We start from the raw sequence: 20,459 nt of genomic DNA, 5'->3' as shown, positions 1-20,459 counted from the left end.
GGAGAACTGTTTGGGGTAGCTGAATGGAGTCTTTCCAGGGACCCTGTCCATTACATAAGCAGCCTAATGTAGTAGTGTAGTGTAATGACTATAGCAAGCAGTTGTCAACATAGGTTTTAGTCAAGTCAATGGCAATAGCTTAGATCTCATAAAGGATGGATCAATTTCTGAAGGGCTTTTTCCGGAACCAATTGCATACATGGGGTGGGGGAAGACCATTGGCTTTGCAAGTGTAGCAGTAAAAGTTTTGAGGAGCACACTGACCTAGACGTTGGGTACGGCTGAGATGTAGCCTCTAGAGATGAATTTGCTTATCAAACTTGTTTCTCTAAGCAGTGAAGTGGGAATGAAACGGCACCCCCACCCCCCTTCATATTTTGCTGCAGTAGGACGTTTGTCTAGAAATGTCCTATCCACATAGGAGAGCTGAACTGAAATTGCCATCCAAGAACAGTTGTCAACTGACATGTAAAGTTAACCATGACTTAAGTGCCACTGTAATACACACTTGCAGCATCCCCTTCCCCCTAAGCATATACAAAGCCAGGCATTTAGTTAATCTTTAAGCAGTAATGTTGTTGATTTTGCAGGGGGCAGCTGATAGTATAGTGGTTGGAGCTTCTGCCTTTGGACCCGAAGGTTGCAGGTTTGGGCCTCATCTCTGGCTGTAGCACCCTTGAGCAAGGTACTTCCCCTAAAATTGCTCCAGTAAAATTAACCAACTGTATAAATGGGTAATAACTGTAACCTTAACATTCTAAGTCGCTTTGGAGAAAAGCGTCAGCTAAATGAGTAAATGTAAATACTAGCAGTTAAAGGCTCAAGGGAAAATCCATAATATTCCAAGTTGACCAGGAGTTATTTACATGAGTAATTATGGAAGTAAGCCTCTTGCCAAGGAAACAGCCTTCAGTACTCCTCACACTTGTGGTATTGCATCTTCAGAGGGCTTTCTGGTTACAGCTGTCCTGTCTTTGGCTGAGTTAGGTTTTCAATTGAGATTGGTCCAACTGAAGCCTTTTCTTGGAAATCCGCAATCAAAAGTACATTTACTCATTTAGAGAAGTCCTGATAAGAGTTGATCATCTGCTACACCACATCCAGACTGCTACACTCTTCCACATCTCCCCTCTTGGTGGTCCCATGCCTGAAAGATAAAGTACGGAGGTTTTCGGTTCTGGCCCTGTTGTGGTGGAACGGCCTCCCCCTCTCCCTCAGAACTGCTGAATCTTTGTCCACATTTAAAAAGGGTCTTAAAACTCACCTCTTCCAGGTTCACTTCATCCATGACCTCTTAAGGTCAGGTATAAATGTTCATGCACTATAGCTAAGATCATGCCTGGATCAATCCTTTATGCAGCTACTCCTGTAATGTAACGTAAATGTTCATATCTCAAAAATTCTAGGACAGTGATCAGGAATCACTGATATTCCAACAAAGTTTTTTTGCAGCTACTCATGTGATGAACACTGGTGCATATGGTGGGGGGGGAAGAAGAAGAAAAAAAAAAAAAAAAAAAAAAAACTGTCCTTAAGAATCACACACTCACCCCCAGGCTGAGAGCACAAAATGCAACCTTCAACTCTGGGGGACCTGAGCGCCTACAAGAAGTCCAGGAACGACATTCAAAAGGTTATCAGTTTGGCCAAGAGAGACTTCAGGGAGAGTGGAGTCAGACTATCAAGGCTCTGACCCCAAACAGGTGTGGTCTGCACACTATAACAGACTACAAAGACAGGAAAAGCAGTGATGTGCCTATGTCTGCCCCCTACTAGACGACCTCAACACATTCTACAATTGCTTTGAGGCAGGCAATACATTCCCTGCTGCGAAAATACCCGGTGACCATAACACCTGCCCTCTGGCTCCAACTACTCCCTTCAAGAGAACCAATGCAAGAAAGGTTTCAGGATCTGATGGCATCCATGGACATGTCCTGAGGGCCCGCACTGACCAGTTAGATGTTTTCATCGACATCTTTAGTCTGAGCCCAAGTGATCCCTACATGCAGACCACCATCATCCCCCTGTTTTCATGAAAGCTGTCTCCTACCTGAATGACTACTGCCTCACCCTGAAGTGCTTTGAGTGTCTCTCAGTGAATCCCACATCCGCTTCTACCAGATACCTTGGACTCAAACCAGTTTGCTTACTGCTCTAACAGATCCACCGATACCATCCCAATGGCACTACAATCTGCCCTGGAATACCCGAGGGGAAGAAGAAAGACACCTAAGTGCCGAGGCTGTTACAGCTCTGCATTCAGTACCAGTCTCCCTACAAGACTCATAGTCAAGCTGAAGGATCTGGGTCTTAAGTCACCTATTTAACTGACTTTTGGACTTCCTGACAGCCACATATCCCCCACCCTCAGCACTGGCACGCCACAGGAATGTGTGCTCAGCTCCTCCTTGTACTCCCTGTTCACCTATTGGAGCTCGACTTAGAGCAGTCACGTTTTCAAGTTTGTTGATACAGCCATCCTGGGACACACAGTGACACCTCATGGAGAGGTGGTCAGGTCACTTTCAACATGGTACAATGAAAGTCCCTCACTGAAGACCAAGGAGAATGAATTGGTGCTTTGGAGAGAACAAAAAGAGAAAAAGTTTACAGCCAGCTAATTTTACTGGAGCAGTTTAGGGAAAGTACTTTGAAGGGTATTCAAGCCAGAGGTGGGACTTGAACCTGTGACCTTTAGGTCTGAAGGCAGTAGCCTTTGGGGACTACGATACCAGCAGTGCTGCATTTTGAGGAATGCATCTTGCCAGTCAATACAAAGAAACAAAGCGGCAGGGAATCAACTTCAGAACAAAGTCGACTCAAGCAGATTTTTGTTAAGATTTATTCTGAATTCAGTTTTGCCATCAGCACAAAGAGGCAAAGTCAACTTCACAGAACTGCATGAGCCTTGAGTTCAGGCAGTGAAGACAGATCCTTTGAGATGTTGCAACAGCTCTGCAGTGTACAAGCAGCATCATGGTGCAGTTTCCCCTCAAAAGCAGCCATCCTCATGGCATGGCTAATAGTGATCCCGAATAACGATGGGTCCAGCAACAGCTTCTCCTTTGAAGTCTGGAAAGGAAAGGATTATTTAGCCCCAAATTCAAATAAATGAATCATCAATCAATCAATCAATCCACAACTGGTCTTACCTGCTACATTTCTTCCCTTCACATTACAGGATGAGTCACAACAGCCACATACTTGGTCATCACCATCTGCAGATCCCCACCTATGAACAAGAGACCACTGAAGTTCCGTAGCATCAACAACATGACAGTAGCCATTCAACTGAACGAACCTATTTGCGGACACGGAATACGAGCAAGCCTTGTGCTGGGGGTCGGCCCTTTTGGAAGCCATGGTTGCTTTCAGAACGCACGTGATGTAGATCTGGGGGAAGAAAGGCTGGACTGCATGACAAGTTCCATAAACACTCCGAGATGAAATATGTTGAGCCTGCTTCAAGTTCAGTCAGTGAAGACTGATATGCACTTACAGAGCTCCTGGTCTCCTGCGAGAACCTGAAGGCATCCAGTTGCATTTGGAGCTTGTTGATCTGCTTCCTGGGGAGGAACTGGGAGCGGGATCCAGTCACCTTGGCATCAGTCAGGCACCTGACGATGTTTGCAGATTATGGACAGGTTTGTCATATGACCAGAGTACATGCAGTCTCTGTAACAGCAGGGACTAATGGGGGGGGGGGGGGCAATAAATTCAATAGCCATTTTAGCATGCAAAGTGCTTCACTGATCATAATACAGTAGGTGGTACAGCCACACATGTTCACTAAGCTCCCTATACTAGAGGGGTTTCCCCCTCTACAGTGACATGTCCTGCTTCTGGTGTCTTTTTTTTGTTCCAGCATTATTGCTCTGGACCTGCACAAGCGTAGTCTTCACATAGAGATAGAAAAAGCAGCAGGTTGCCAAGAACACCAGCCTCTTTGAAACTGAAAGTTCATGTGGAACCCATGTCAATTGGGTCAGTATCAGCATTCTCGCACCACCATGACATTAAGCTGATTCCTTTCAGCATAAAGCACCTTCTCAGCCTACATATATCACTGACCCCTCTGTATAGCCAAGTGATTTTACTAGAGCCATTTTTTTTTTTGGGCCAAGTGTCTTGCTCAAGGGCATTATGGGCAGAGGTTGAATTAAAACCTTTGCATCCATAAGTAACACACAGTTTTGGTCACCACACTATCAGATGTCCCATGTAGTGTGGGAATGACTAGTAAGTGTTTGAAACATGAGGGGAAACCTTCAACAGTATGGCAGCCACATGCTCTGCAGCATGCCACAGGTATGCTCTTGGCCATAACTTTAGACAGCCCTGTGAACCAAGTTGTCTCCAGCCAAGGATGGCCTCACGCCCTCTGCATGCAAGGTAGCCGCTAGATAAGCATTAGATAGACCGATACCACAACAGTGAAAGAACATTTCCCTGCTTGAGGTATATACACAAGCTCTCGGTGTTCCTGTCATGCGCAACTTGCTTCCGTTTTGCAATTCCTTCAGGATACAAGGGTAATCATTCCCTCGTCAACAAGAGGAATGCATCATTACATCCAACCCCTATTTCAGGCTACAGCCAATACAGAGAGGGAAATGACAGCATTGGAGAAGTCATACTTGCATGCAAGTACTCACCCATAATTCCCCACAAAGGCATATCTAGGGACAGACGTCACATCAGGTTCCAAGGTGGCCACACAGCTATCCACAAACACCCGCAGAGGCTGATGGTTGGCCACAACTACAGAAGCCTCGATGTTCAGGACATCTCCCAGAAAGTAGATGTTTGAAGCCCTCTCAAGTTCCCAGTTATCTAGAGAAAAGGACAGGAGCCCTTAAGACACACACAAAGACTCCAATTGAAGTAAGTTGGAGCATTTTACCCACCAGTCATGAGCTGGAGTGAAAACATCAAACGCTCCTCAGCAGACATAGCGGCAGAGTAGGGTACCCATGTTGGCATCACAGCATTGCTGCTCACATTGAGCCTCCTGCAAATAGGAAGGAGTAGCTAATAGCAGGGTAGAGCAAGTCCTACATTATTCCTTATGGATGGAGTTGCCCAGGTGTAGTTACTCATTGTAACCAAGTTCGGCTATATATCAGGAATATCTTCCTCCAGTTCTCATTACAGAATTAGACCAGACTCCTGACTCACCTCAAGTAATGGCACTCAACATTAATCACTGCACCATGAGACCGCACAATAGGGGTGGAACCGAGTCCTTCGGGCACATACACCAACGTGAAAGTGTAGATCAGGGAATCAGTCACCTGCATAGAGAAGAGGAGGCTCATCTACCCAATGTCAACTCCTTGCAACAGGTACGGTAGAATTCAGGAGGTCCCATACCGTCAGCGTACTTCCACAGCCATGTAGCTCTGACACGAACAGCAGAACCCCTCTGGAAGGATCCTGTCCAACTGGCACACAGCCTCCAAGGGTAATTTCTGATGGCTGGATCATCTGGCCATTACTCAGCATGTCCTGCTGTACCTCCACCAAAACCGAGTCTTCCCTGCATTCAACCTTCACTGCAGAAGGTTGAGCCAGAAACTGGGATTTCACAGAAAGTGGAACCTGGGCTGCTGGTTGCACCAGGGAAGCTGGTGCCGAGGACTGCCCTCCGTGAACCGGGAGAACTGCAGAAGCCTGCCTGTAGTGAGCTGGCAACACTGGCCTTACTGATTCAACCTGGACAGAAGGCTGGCTGTAAGGCAACTCAAACACTGGCTCAACAAGGTTAGAATTCTGTACCAGGGGATCCAACTGCACTGGCCTCATTGAAGAGAACTGAGGAGAAGACACTCCTTGGGGTTGCTGGGGAAAAGGGTACCTTTGAGGAACCCCACTTGCCAACAGAGAGGACTGTCCCTGGGCAGCTCGGTGGGCTGTCTGTAGCAAAGACTCCTGACTTGACAGCTGGGGAAAACTGCCCTGCTGGGAAACCTGGCCATTACACAAACAACCCAACAAAGCGAGGCCCACAAGCCACTGCAAAGAAGCCATTGCGCTAGTGTTAGTAACCAAAGAATCATGAAAGTAAGTGCTCTTCCAGCCAATTTTATACCAAACAGAACAGCTGTTGTTTTTCCAACAGCTGAACCATCTTACAATTTGACCAATTTTGTTCCATCCCTGAAGCGTTACCCAATTGTTTCACTTACTGATTTTTAATCGCCTTCAGTTGCCTGTTTAGGTCTCCATTGTTCAAGGACATTAAATGTCCAGGATGTCTCTCAGATCATACATGTTGGGAGCTCTCAAAGCTACCAGTCATCTGTACAGGAGAGAAGATTCTCCTTGATGAACCAGATTTGGAGTCAAAGAGAAAAGTCTTCTTCAGTGACCGTATTGCTGGTGGCTGCATTCTGATTGGAGAACTGTTTGGGGTAGCTGAATGGAGTCTTTCCAGGGACCCTGTCCATTACATAAGCAGCCTAATGTAGTAGTGTAGTGTAATGACTATAGCAAGCAGTTGTCAACATAGGTTTTAGTCAAGTCAATGGCAATAGCTTAGATCTCATAAAGGATGGATCAATTTCTGAAGGGCTTTTTCCGGAACCAATTGCATACATGGGGTGGGGGAAGACCATTGGCTTTGCAAGTGTAGCAGTAAAAGTTTTGAGGAGCACACTGACCTAGACGTTGGGTACGGCTGAGATGTAGCCTCTAGAGATGAATTTGCTTATCAAACTTGTTTCTCTAAGCAGTGAAGTGGGAATGAAACGGCACCCCCACCCCCCTTCATATTTTGCTGCAGTAGGACGTTTGTCTAGAAATGTCCTATCCACATAGGAGAGCTGAACTGAAATTGCCATCCAAGAACAGTTGTCAATTGACATGTAAAGTTAACCATGACTTAAGTGCCACTGTAATACACACTTGCAGCATCCCCTTCCCCCTAAGCATATACAAAGCCAGGCATTTAGTTAATCTTTAAGCAGTAATGTTGTTGATTTTGCAGGGGGCAGCTGATAGTATAGTGGTTGGAGCTTCTGCCTTTGGACCCGAAGGTTGCAGGTTTGGGCCTCATCTCTGGCTGTAGCACCCTTGAGCAAGGTACTTCCCCTAAAATTGCTCCAGTAAAATTAACCAACTGTATAAATGGGTAATAACTGTAACCTTAACATTCTAAGTCGCTTTGGAGAAAAGCGTCAGCTAAATGAGTAAATGTAAATACTAGCAGTTAAAGGCTCAAGGGAAAATCCATAATATTCCAAGTTGACCAGGAGTTATTTACATGAGTAATTATGGAAGTAAGCCTCTTGCCAAGGAAACAGCCTTCAGTACTCCTCACACTTGTGGTATTGCATCTTCAGAGGGCTTTCTGGTTACAGCTGTCCTGTCTTTGGCTGAGTTAGGTTTTCAATTGAGATTGGTCCAACTGAAGCCTTTTCTTGGAAATCCGCAATCAAAAGTACATTTACTCATTTAGAGAAGTCCTGATAAGAGTTGATCATCTGCTACACCACATCCAGACTGCTACACTCTTCCACATCTCCCCTCTTGGTGGTCCCATGCCTGAAAGATAAAGTACGGAGGTTTTCGGTTCTGGCCCTGTTGTGGTGGAACGGCCTCCCCCTCTCCCTCAGAACTGCTGAATCTTTGTCCACATTTAAAAAGGGTCTTAAAACTCACCTCTTCCAGGTTCACTTCATCCATGACCTCTTAAGGTCAGGTATAAATGTTCATGCACTATAGCTAAGATCATGCCTGGATCAATCCTTTATGCAGCTACTCCTGTAATGTAACGTAAATGTTCATATCTCAAAAATTCTAGGACAGTGATCAGGAATCACTGATATTCCAACAAAGTTTTTTTGCAGCTACTCATGTGATGAACACTGGTGCATATGGTGGGGGGGGAAGAAGAAGAAAAAAAAAAAAAAAAAAAAAAAACTGTCCTTAAGAATCACACACTCACCCCCAGGCTGAGAGCACAAAATGCAACCTTCAACTCTGGGGGACCTGAGCGCCTACAAGAAGTCCAGGAACGACATTCAAAAGGTTATCAGTTTGGCCAAGAGAGACTTCAGGGAGAGTGGAGTCAGACTATCAAGGCTCTGACCCCAAACAGGTGTGGTCTGCACACTATAACAGACTACAAAGACAGGAAAAGCAGTGATGTGCCTATGTCTGCCCCCTACTAGACGACCTCAACACATTCTACAATTGCTTTGAGGCAGGCAATACATTCCCTGCTGCGAAAATACCCGGTGACCATAACACCTGCCCTCTGGCTCCAACTACTCCCTTCAAGAGAACCAATGCAAGAAAGGTTTCAGGATCTGATGGCATCCATGGACATGTCCTGAGGGCCCGCACTGACCAGTTAGATGTTTTCATCGACATCTTTAGTCTGAGCCCAAGTGATCCCTACATGCAGACCACCATCATCCCCCTGTTTTCATGAAAGCTGTCTCCTACCTGAATGACTACTGCCTCACCCTGAAGTGCTTTGAGTGTCTCTCAGTGAATCCCACATCCGCTTCTACCAGATACCTTGGACTCAAACCAGTTTGCTTACTGCTCTAACAGATCCACCGATACCATCCCAATGGCACTACAATCTGCCCTGGAATACCCGAGGGGAAGAAGAAAGACACCTAAGTGCCGAGGCTGTTACAGCTCTGCATTCAGTACCAGTCTCCCTACAAGACTCATAGTCAAGCTGAAGGATCTGGGTCTTAAGTCACCTATTTAACTGACTTTTGGACTTCCTGACAGCCACATATCCCCCACCCTCAGCACTGGCACGCCACAGGAATGTGTGCTCAGCTCCTCCTTGTACTCCCTGTTCACCTATTGGAGCTCGACTTAGAGCAGTCACGTTTTCAAGTTTGTTGATACAGCCATCCTGGGACACACAGTGACACCTCATGGAGAGGTGGTCAGGTCACTTTCAACATGGTACAATGAAAGTCCCTCACTGAAGACCAAGGAGAATGAATTGGTGCTTTGGAGAGAACAAAAAGAGAAAAAGTTTACAGCCAGCTAATTTTACTGGAGCAGTTTAGGGAAAGTACTTTGAAGGGTATTCAAGCCAGAGGTGGGACTTGAACCTGTGACCTTTAGGTCTGAAGGCAGTAGCCTTTGGGGACTACGATACCAGCAGTGCTGCATTTTGAGGAATGCATCTTGCCAGTCAATACAAAGAAACAAAGCGGCAGGGAATCAACTTCAGAACAAAGTCGACTCAAGCAGATTTTTGTTAAGATTTATTCTGAATTCAGTTTTGCCATCAGCACAAAGAGGCAAAGTCAACTTCACAGAACTGCATGAGCCTTGAGTTCAGGCAGTGAAGACAGATCCTTTGAGATGTTGCAACAGCTCTGCAGTGTACAAGCAGCATCATGGTGCAGTTTCCCCTCAAAAGCAGCCATCCTCATGGCATGGCTAATAGTGATCCCGAATAACGATGGGTCCAGCAACAGCTTCTCCTTTGAAGTCTGGAAAGGAAAGGATTATTTAGCCCCAAATTCAAATAAATGAATCATCAATCAATCCACAACTGGTCTTACCTGCTACATTTCTTCCCTTCACATTACAGGATGAGTCACAACAGCCACATACTTGGTCATCACCATCTGCAGATCCCCACCTATGAACAAGAGACCACTGAAGTTCCGTAGCATCAACAACATGACAGTAGCCATTCAACTGAACGAACCTATTTGCGGACACGGAATACGAGCAAGCCTTGTGCTGGGGGTCGGCCCTTTTGGAAGCCATGGTTGCTTTCAGAACGCACGTGATGTAGATCTGGGGGAAGAAAGGCTGGACTGCATGACAAGTTCCATAAACACTCCGAGATGAAATATGTTGAGCCTGCTTCAAGTTCAGTCAGTGAAGACTGATATGCACTTACAGAGCTCCTGGTCTCCTGCGAGAACCTGAAGGCATCCAGTTGCATTTGGAGCTTGTTGATCTGCTTCCTGGGGAGGAACTGGGAGCGGGATCCAGTCACCTTGGCATCAGTCAGGCACCTGACGATGTTTGCAGATTATGGACAGGTTTGTCATATGACCAGAGTACATGCAGTCTCTGTAACAGCAGGGACTAATGGGGGGGGGGGGGCAATAAATTCAATAGCCATTTTAGCATGCAAAGTGCTTCGCTGATCATAATACAGTAGGTGGTACAGCCACACATGTTCACTAAGCTCCCTATACTAGAGGGGTTTCCCCCTCTACAGTGACATGTCCTGCTTCTGGTGTCTTTTTTTTGTTCCAGCATTATTGCTCTGGACCTGCACAAGCGTAGTCTTCACATAGAGATAGAAAAAGCAGCAGGTTGCCAAGAACACCAGCCTCTTTGAAACTGAAAGTTCATGTGGAACCCATGTCAATTGGGTCAGTATCAGCATTCTCGCACCACCATGACATTAAGCTGATTCCTTTCAGCATAAAGCACCTTCTCAGCCTACATATATCACTGACCCCTCTGTATAGCCAAGTGATTTTACTAGAGCCATTTTTTTTTTTTGGGCCAAGTGTCTTGCTCAAGGGCATTATGGGCAGAGGTTGAATTAAAACCTTTGCATCCATAAGTAACACACAGTTTTGGTCACCACACTATCAGATGTCCCATGTAGTGTGGGAATGACTAGTAAGTGTTTGAAACATGAGGGGAAACCTTCAACAGTATGGCAGCCACATGCTCTGCAGCATGCCACAGGTATGCTCTTGGCCATAACTTTAGACAGCCCTGTGAACCAAGTTGTCTCCAGCCAAGGATGGCCTCACGCCCTCTGCATGCAAGGTAGCCGCTAGATAAGCATTAGATAGACCGATACCACAACAGTGAAAGAACATTTCCCTGCTTGAGGTATATACACAAGCTCTCGGTGTTCCTGTCATGCGCAACTTGCTTCCGTTTTGCAATTCCTTCAGGATACAAGGGTAATCATTCCCTCGTCAACAAGAGGAATGCATCATTACATCCAACCCCTATTTCAGGCTACAGCCAATACAGAGAGGGAAATGACAGCATTGGAGAAGTCATACTTGCATGCAAGTACTCACCCATAATTCCCCACAAAGGCATATCTAGGGACAGACGTCACATCAGGTTCCAAGGTGGCCACACAGCTATCCACAAACACCCGCAGAGGCTGATGGTTGGCCACAACTACAGAAGCCTCGATGTTCAGGACATCTCCCAGAAAGTAGATGTTTGAAGCCCTCTCAAGTTCCCAGTTATCTAGAGAAAAGGACAGGAGCCCTTAAGACACACACAAAGACTCCAATTGAAGTAAGTTGGAGCATTTTACCCACCAGTCATGAGCTGGAGTGAAAACATCAAACGCTCCTCAGCAGACATAGCGGCAGAGTAGGGTACCCATGTTGGCATCACAGCATTGCTGCTCACATTGAGCCTCCTGCAAATAGGAAGGAGTAGCTAATAGCAGGGTAGAGCAAGTCCTACATTATTCCTTATGGATGGAGTTGCCCAGGTGTAGTTACTCATTGTAACCAAGTTCGGCTATATATCAGGAATATCTTCCTCCAGTTCTCATTACAGAATTAGACCAGACTCCTGACTCACCTCAAGTAATGGCACTCAACATTAATCACTGCACCATGAGACCGCACAATAGGGGTGGAACCGAGTCCTTCGGGCACATACACCAACGTGAAAGTGTAGATCAGGGAATCAGTCACCTGCATAGAGAAGAGGAGGCTCATCTACCCAATGTCAACTCCTTGCAACAGGTACGGTAGAATTCAGGAGGTCCCATACCGTCAGCGTACTTCCACAGCCATGTAGCTCTGACACGAACAGCAGAACCCCTCTGGAAGGATCCTGTCCAACTGGCACACAGCCTCCAAGGGTAATTTCTGATGGCTGGATCATCTGGCCATTACTCAGCATGTCCTGCTGTACCTCCACCAAAACCGAGTCTTCCCTGCATTCAACCTTCACTGCAGAAGGTTGAGCCAGAAACTGGGATTTCACAGAAAGTGGAACCTGGGCTGCTGGTTGCACCAGGGAAGCTGGTGCCGAGGACTGCCCTCCGTGAACCGGGAGAACTGCAGAAGCCTGCCTGTAGTGAGCTGGCAACACTGGCCTTACTGATTCAACCTGGACAGAAGGCTGGCTGTAAGGCAACTCAAACACTGGCTCAACAAGGTTAGAATTCTGTACCAGGGGATCCAACTGCACTGGCCTCATTGAAGAGAACTGAGGAGAAGACACTCCTTGGGGTTGCTGGGGAAAAGGGTACCTTTGAGGAACCCCACTTGCCAACAGAGAGGACTGTCCCTGGGCAGCTCGGTGGGCTGTCTGTAGCAAAGACTCCTGACTTGACAGCTGGGGAAAACTGCCCTGCTGGGAAACCTGGCCATTACACAAACAACCCAACAAAGCGAGGCCCACAAGCCACTGCAAAGAAGCCATTGCGCTAGTGTTAGTAACCAAAGAATCATGAAAGTAAGTGCTCTTCCAGCCAATTTTATACCAAACAGAACAGCTGTTGTTTTTCCAACAGCTGAACCATCTTACAATTTGACCAATTTTGTTCCATCCCTGAAGCGTTACCCAATTGTTTCACTTACTGATTTTTAATCGCCTTCAGTTGCCTGTTTAGGTCTCCATTGTTCAAGGACATTAAATGTCCAGGATGTCTCTCAGATCATACATGTTGGGAGCTCTCAAAGCTACCAGTCATCTGTACAGGAGAGAAGATTCTCCTTGATGAACCAGATTTGGAGTCAAAGAGAAAAGTCTTCTTCAGTGACCGTATTGCTGGTGGCTGCATTCTGATTGGAGAACTGTTTGGGGTAGCTGAATGGAGTCTTTCCAGGGACCCTGTCCATTACATAAGCGGTCTAAAAGTACAAGCAGCATAAGGCTCTGCTGTGATCTCATCTTACCACTTCTAGCAACGAAATGACCTGCCCTTCTCACAATGTTTTATACCAGACTGATTTTCCCCAAAATAAGCCAAACCGCTTCCAGTTTTCAAAGTTTCAATGAATTTTCAAAGACTTTCCTGACACATCCTGATTGCCTTCCCTCAACAAAGGAAAGCATTTCTCCGAGTATCTTGATTTACACGCAATGGGTGGTTTGTGCACCACCCATTAACTAGCTGGCTTAACCACGTCAATCAGCTAGCTAGTCCACATATTTACCAGTTGGTATTGAACTGAAAACATTGTGCCTTCACTTTGCATGTTAGAATTTTTTTGTGTGTGTAATAAAGGCTACCTGAAATTTAATTTTTGTATTCATTTCACAAGGGCACTAAAACCAGTGTATTCTAAAAATTTTAGTCATTGTAGTTTGCTATCGGTAACTTGACAATACTAGTGTAATGACTATTGCAAGCAGTTGTCAACATCGCTTTTAGTCAAGTCAATGGCAGCAGTTTAGATCTCATAAAGAATGGATCAATTTCTGAAGGGCTTTTTCTGGAACCAATTGCATACATTGGGGAGGTGGGGGAAGACCATTGGCTTTGCAAGGGTAGCAGTAGAAGGCTTGAGTAGCACACTGACCTAGATGTTGGGTACTGTTGAGATGCAGCCCCCCTTCATATTTTGCTACACTAGGACGTTTGTCTAGAAATTTCCTACCCACATAGAGAGCTGAACTGAAACTGCCATCCAATGACAGTTGTCAATTGACATGTAAAGTTAACCATGACTTAAGTGCCACTGCAATACACACTTGCAACATCCCCTTCCCCCAAGCATATACAAAGCAAGGCATTTAGTTAATCTTCATTCAGATGACATTAAGCAGTAATGTTGCTAGCAGTTAAAGGCTCAAGGGAAAAGCCATAATACTCCAAGTTGACCTGGAGTTATTTACATGAGTAATTAGGGGGTCTGGTGGGTTTGGCTGGGTCCTGTTCTCCGGTGGGTCTGGGGTTCGAGTCCTGCTTGGGGTCCCCTGTGACAAGCTGGCGTCCTATCCTGGGTGTGTCCCCTCCCCCTCCAGGCTTACCCCCTGTTTTGCTAGGTTAGGGTCCTGTTTGCCGTGACCTCGTTTGGACCAAGTGGTTTCAGATGAGCTATGTATTATGGAAGTAAGCCTCTTGCCAAGGAAATAGCTTCCAGTACTTCTCATGCTTGTGGTATTGCATCTTCAGAGGGTTTTCAGGTGCCACCCCAGCTTGGGTGAGTCCCTGTGCTGCTGGGCCAGGCTCCAGCTCACCATGACCCTGCTTGGGACAAGCAGCTTCAGACAGCGTGTGTATGTGTGTGCATGCATATATTTATTAAGAAAAGCTAAACATATAATGAGACGTAAGGAATTTCATTGTTCTTCTATTCCCAATGCAGATTAAAAAAAAAAAAAAAAACTCTCAGATACAGAACAGTTTTCAGATACAGAACCATGTTTGTTCCTGCAACTTTGCACAATTGAAAAACGTTTCACGGATGACGCTCACTTCCTTGCAAGGTGCTGCTTTTACATCACTTTGCACATTAATTAACGTACTGCCTCTAACCGTAAGAGAAGCCAGGTCTGATTCCTTCATGAGCATCATGCACAAAATTTGACAGCATTGTCACGAGTCCAAAAAAGAAGGGACAGCTAGTAGCGTAGTGATTAGAGCTGCTTCCTTTTTGCCCAAAGGTTGCAGGTATGATTCTCACCTCCATGTGTAATACCCTCGAGCAAGGTACTCACCCTAATTAGGTCCATTTAAAACTACCCAGCTATAAAAATGGGTAAATAAATGTAAGCTTGTGATAAGTCTTTCCTTGACATTGTAAGTCGCTTTGGTGAAAGATGTCATCTCAATGTAAAAATGTGTACGTCACACATGTCTGTAACAGGGGGGTGATGAATGAATCCCTTCTCTTTCAAAATCCCTGCTGTTTGGGCCGCACAGCACAGAGAGTAGAGTACGCCAATCTTTTCCTGATCGTGCCTCCTCTCCGAGTCCCTTTCAAAGCCCTTTAATTGCTTTTAACTCAGTAGTGCACGTTACCGTCCCCGTTCGTTTGTTATTCAGCAGCGCATTGATGTCGCTGTCAAAGCGACCCATACGATTCGAACAATCTGCCAGGTGGGCCCTCTGATTGGCCACTCGAAAAGTTCCGCCGTGGCGCCGGCTCTTCTGCATGCATAATGACATGGCTCGGAGACAACTCCATTGTCATCCTCCTCATTAAGCCGGACATCAAAGGTCCACTCGAGGGGCTATTATTATTTTTCGGGTACCTGCGTTGCAATGGCTAAGACGGCTTGTTGTTCGCCGTTTATTTGTTCTGAGCAGCGACCGAAAAGCGCGCACGAAAGAGAAAAGGCGGACAGATGAGCCGGGGGCCTACGCAAAACAAAGCGACGCGATGCCATCGACGCGTTCCTTCAGCAGGGGCCGGGCCCTTTGATTTCCTTTGTTGGTGCGCGGCGTGCGCCCCGAGCCAAACGAAAGGAGGGCGAGACGAGAACGAGCTCGCCTTCGCGGGCCTCAGCCAAAGCGGACGTGCAAGCAAAGGAGCAAACGAAATGAGGAGGGCAAGGCTCCAAGCAGCAGCGAGTAATGAAGCGCCTTTTGTTTTCCCCTCGTACCCAAGGATGAATCGCTTTGCCGGCTAATTTGTGCGAATTAGCCTGGCGCATGCCAATGATACTCTGTAATCTGAAGGTGAATTGTTTTGCATTTCATTACGACAGGCGCCGAGGATATAAAAGGCAGCCGCCGCGTGCCGGGGTTGTGCAGGCACAGCAAAAAAAAAATGAACTTCAGGTATGGAAAAGGAGGGAAACGCATGGCACAGATCCCACGCTTTCTTTTGTGCCGCGTTCCTGCCGCGTTTTGTTTATTTATCTGTATCTTGATGGACTGTTTTGTTATTGCTCAGTAGCGGACAGGGAAGGAGTCAGAGATCACAGGCGAACAACAGCAGCATCGCCATGGAAACTGGCGATTCGAGGCATCTGTCATCTTCTTTATTATCTCTCAAGAGGTATTAGAGTTTGGGGCAACGGCGCAGCCATTCCTGTGACAAATTAACCCCAGGAAAGGGTGGAAAGAAGAAGAGGAAGAAGAAAGAAAAGAATAAAAAAAAAGGCATCTAGTGTACTAAACACTTCAACCTTAAAGCCAACCAGTGAAGTGTTTCTTCGTCAGTGGGGGTGGGTGGAGGGGGGTCATTCTTGTTCTATAGCCCCAAGCCATCATACACACCTGAGTAAAGCCATCAGCAGACTGATTCCATGGGGCAGGTTTGGGGCAGCAAGTGGCGCAGTGGTTAGGGGCATCATTTTGCCATCGGACTACTTGACTTTGAATCCCAGCTCCTGCTGTTGTACCCTTGATCAAGGTACTTACCCTGAACCAGTGAAAACCAACCAAATGTGTTAATGGGGAAATAACAGAGTAAAAGAGAGTAATGTTGAGAAGTGGTCCCGCTGGCTGAAGACTCGGGAAAAAGGAACAGCAACAGAAATTACCCAGTAACTCGAATTCCGGGCACTGCAGACATCCTGGATCTTCACACAAACAAACCTGGAGGAGACCTTAAAACCCTTAAAAAAACACAAGATTAATGACGTCCATCTCTCATGTGACTCCGGAGGCCGTGCACAGGTTAAATGGATCTGCCAGAGAACGATGACAAATGCAGGCGCAAGGGACGATCCGTTCAGTCCCGGGGGAGTGTGTGCGTCCACTGTGCGCGTCCAGTGTGCGTCCGGTGTGTGCGTCCGCTGTGGATGTCCATTGCGCGTGTACCCCACCATATCCACTTTTCGCACACCTGGTGGTGTTTAAGGAAGCGCTCTAAATTAAATCCCCAAATACGACCCAGGGTTTGATGTTGGACCATGACATTGGACACCAACATCCTGATCAAAGATTTTTCCTCAGCAGCACATCACCTAATAACCGCTTTTTATTTGTGACACGCTGGTGCTTGTTGAGTTCAGGGAGTTCAGGGAGTGACCAGGTGTGAGGCGGTGTGGGCTCTTCTTACGACGTGTTTCGTTAAAAACAAAGATACAGTGTAAGAAACACTAAATGAAACACAGAAAGGAGCTTTTCTCAGTAAGTGTGCCAACGAAAGAGTGGCGCTTTGGTGAAGTGTTACTGCATCATGGCACCTGGGTGGTGTCAGAGGGCGTTGGTTCGATCCCCACTTAGTCTGTGTGGAGTTTGCACGTTCTCCCCGTGTCTGCATGGGCTTCCTTGTGGTGCTCTGGTTTCCTCCCACACTCCAAAGACATGCTGTTCAGGTTCACCCATAGTGTATGAGTGACAGAGAGCGTATGTGTTCTGATATATGGATGAGTGACCCAGTGTAAGTAGTGTATCTAGCAGTGTAAGTCACCACGGTGAATAAGATGTGTGGGCTCATAACACTACATAGAGCTTGTTGGAAGTTGCTTTGGAGAAAAGAATTTGCTAAATGATGTCATGTCAACAGTAGCTGTGGTCTTCTTCTCTCAGCTCTTTCTTTATACTTAGGTTGCACCTGACCCTCGCTTCTTCATCGGGGGCAGCCAGTGATCCAAGATGTTCCTGTCTCCATGTGCCTGTGTGTTGGATAGTTTAGAAAAATTTCTACGTTGTTTTAAAGGTGTGTAAGTGTGTAAGCTGGTAGCGTAATGTTACAGCTGCAACCTTTGGACTTGAAGGTTGGAGGTCCAAGTACCTTCTTCAGCTGTAGTATCTTTGCATAACATACTTACTCTCAGCAGCTTCAATAAACTTGCCTAGTTTTATAAATGGGTGAATAATTGTGGGTAGTTTAACAGTGTAAGTCACTTTGGAGAAAAGTGTCAGATAAATGTGAACATATTTTTTTAACCACAGTGACATGTCAATGTTTCATATGCACTTTATTGCTGTCTTTATATTTTTCATCTTCATGGAAGATGGTTTGATGTCCTTTCTGTTCAGCAAAAATAAAATTTTAACTTTTAAGACAAGTATATATGCATTTAAATTGACAAAAAAAAATAAATTTTTCTCTTTTAATCAGAACAACCAGCAGCTCTGGTTAAATGGTTGCTGAAAATGGGTGAAAAAAAAAATTATTTATTTAAATTGCTCTAGTGTTTTGTTTAATATTTGTGTTTGCGGCTAATAATTGCATTAATGGTATTGTGTTTTGATATAATTTATTGCTTTAGATGACACTTTTTCCCTGAAGTGACTTTCTGTGATTTACTCATTTATACAGTTTGGTCATTTTTACTGCATCAATTCAAGCCAAGTATCATGATCAAGGGTACTACAGCAAGGTCTGGCACTCCAACCACTGCAGAACCAGCTCAGGTGGCCCACATCCACTAGAAAAAACATACTGCTAGACACTGACATCAGGAGACACCTCCTCAAAGTTTTGTCCCTGTGTCTCACTTGTGGTCCCTATTCAACACCACAGTCTTGGAAGTGCAGAACAACCTTTCCCTCCAAGTAACATGAGTTTTCGTGGTGTGACCAGACAGCTGGTAGCATAGTGGTTACAGCTCCTGCCTTTGGGTCCAAAGGTTTGATTTCCACCTCCAGCTGTAGTACCCTTGAGCAAGGTACTTTACCTTGAATTGCTCCGCTAAATTTACCCCACGATAAATGATGGTAAGTAGCTCTGGAGAAAAGTGTCGGATAAATGAATAAACTACAATGATATAACGGAGACAGTGAGAGCTGTAACCTTGTAATAAAACAATCCCAAGTTCCAATCCCGCTTACCCTGAATTGATGCGGTAAGCTTACCCTGCTGTGTAAACGTCCGTATCGCTGTAAACCTGAATACCTCGCACCATAACATGCTTTGGAAAAAGGTGTCGGATAGATAAATGTAAATATCAGGCTTTGGGTTGAGAAATTCCAGGGCAGAATCGGAGGGTTTATAAATCCGTCTTTAGACTTTTATAATATAGAGCAAGATGTTTTACTGCACTTTTCAGTATTAACAGTCACTTTATTAAATTGGATGTTTTCAAAGGTATCATTCACTGAAATAGGGGACGGGGGGGTCCTTCATTTTTTTCCCTGGTATAATCAGGTTGCGACCTCTCCTCGCGACCTCGAGCGAAACGGTGCACGACAAATGTGTCCCCCAGCGGGCGAAGGGTACGAGCGGGGCGCCGCGGCGAATGATGAACGGGAACCTGGCGGCGAGACATAACTCGGCACGATGCGGAGCATTTGTTGGAATGGTGCCGACGGCGAGCGCGAGGCCACGCGCGGATGGGCCTGTCGACACGGTGTGCCGAGTGACCTGGTACTGGAAGATAACGAAAAAAAAAAACATACACTTCCCCCACGGTGTTATTGTAGCAGGCAGTCAAAACAACGGTAACGTGCCGATTTACGTTCGGCGACATTGATGGCGTTTCACTCCTCGACACCTGGCCCCGACGCTGCACTTGGCTATGATCCCAACAGCAGCCCGGCTGTGTTTTCGCCGCACTGCTGTCGAGCTCGGAGAAGCGTCGCCGTTTGATGGTGCTCGCTTGTGATGAGCAGATGCTGGGAGAAAGAATGCGGGGGAAAAAAAACCCTCGTTTTGTTTTCAGAGATGGCTTTTCAAAGTAAGTTTGCAGCGGGCCTGCGTTCGCAAATAAGACACGGGGAGCGCATTATGCCGCCCACGTGTTTGCACTCTCGGCGCGCTCGTCGCATTAAGCTTGGAGAGGAGCGCGACATCAAAAACGGAAAGCCCGCGCTTGGAGCGCACCGCGGTTTGTTCCGCCGCCCAGCCGGCGGAGGCCATCGCCGCTTAATGAGTGTCAGGCCTTAATTCATCGGCGGCGCGTTCTGCACCGGCGCCTTTCTTCACCTGAACGCGCGTTTGGAGTTAAATGAGTCCAGCAGGGCTCTCTTAGATCAAGAACGGCGGCGTAAGTGGGTGGAGGTCTCCAAATGGCGAGAGGGAAAAAACAGGAGCTTTTCGTCGTAGGAACCATGTGAGGAGATGTGTGGAGCGATCCGGGGGCGTCGCCGGGGGGGTGCGGGGGGTGCTGGGGGTCCTGGGGGTGCGGACCGCACCGGGTGACACCAAAATGAGTGTCTATGAAATATTTGTGCAGTGTTTCAGCGCGGAATGGGGTGCGGTGGCACAGTGGCGCAGTAGGTTGGACCTGCTTCCTGGTGGGTCTGGTGTTTGAGTCCCGCTTGGGGTGCCTTGCGATGGACTGGCATCCCATCCTGGGTCTGTCCCCTCCCCCTCCAGCCTTACACCTTGTGTGTTGCCGGGTTAGGCTCTGGCTCCCCGTGACCCTGTATGGGACAAGCAGTTCAGATGGTGTGTGTGTGTGTGTGTTTCAGCACAAAGGTGTTATTGTTTCTTAAAATAGGGGGGTGCGGTGGCGCAGTGGGTTGGACCACAGTCCTGCTCTCCGGTGGGTCTGGGGTTCGAGTCCCGCTTGGGGTGCCTTGCGGCGGACTGGCGTCCCGTCCTGGGTGTGTCCCTTCCCCCTCCGGCCTTACGCCCTGTGTTACCGGGTGAGCTCCGGTTCCC

The 20,459-nt window shown here is 46.7% G+C and overlaps 2 protein-coding genes across 2 annotated transcripts; both read right to left on the bottom strand.

Annotated features, from left to right (window-relative positions):
* Nucleotides 1-2,831: 2,831 nt before the first annotated feature.
* On the bottom strand, nt 2,832-6,052 carry LOC114911325 (zona pellucida sperm-binding protein 3-like). The gene is made up of 8 exons (XM_029255127.1): nt 5,377-6,052; nt 5,182-5,297; nt 4,911-5,014; nt 4,659-4,836; nt 3,503-3,620; nt 3,305-3,396; nt 3,156-3,235; nt 2,832-3,075 (listed from the first exon to the last, which is right to left on the bottom strand). Exons 1-8 carry the CDS (start codon nt 6,031-6,033, stop codon nt 3,023-3,025), a joined length of 1,398 nt encoding a protein of 465 aa, XP_029110960.1. The 5' UTR covers nt 6,034-6,052; the 3' UTR covers nt 2,832-3,022.
* A 3,180-nt stretch (nt 6,053-9,232) lies between these two features.
* On the bottom strand, nt 9,233-12,436 carry LOC114911317 (zona pellucida sperm-binding protein 3-like). The gene is made up of 8 exons (XM_029255101.1): nt 11,770-12,436; nt 11,575-11,690; nt 11,304-11,407; nt 11,052-11,229; nt 9,896-10,013; nt 9,698-9,789; nt 9,549-9,628; nt 9,233-9,476 (listed from the first exon to the last, which is right to left on the bottom strand). Exons 1-8 carry the CDS (start codon nt 12,424-12,426, stop codon nt 9,424-9,426), a joined length of 1,398 nt encoding a protein of 465 aa, XP_029110934.1. The 5' UTR covers nt 12,427-12,436; the 3' UTR covers nt 9,233-9,423.
* Between the last annotated feature and the right edge of the window lie 8,023 nt (nt 12,437-20,459).

The sequence above is a fragment of the Scleropages formosus genome, chromosome 9 (assembly GCF_900964775.1).
Source record: "Scleropages formosus chromosome 9, fSclFor1.1, whole genome shotgun sequence".
Taxonomy (NCBI): Eukaryota; Metazoa; Chordata; class Actinopteri; order Osteoglossiformes; family Osteoglossidae; genus Scleropages; species Scleropages formosus.
The sequence above is the reverse complement of the archived record's forward strand: the minus strand, read 5'-3'. Positions and strand labels throughout refer to the sequence as shown.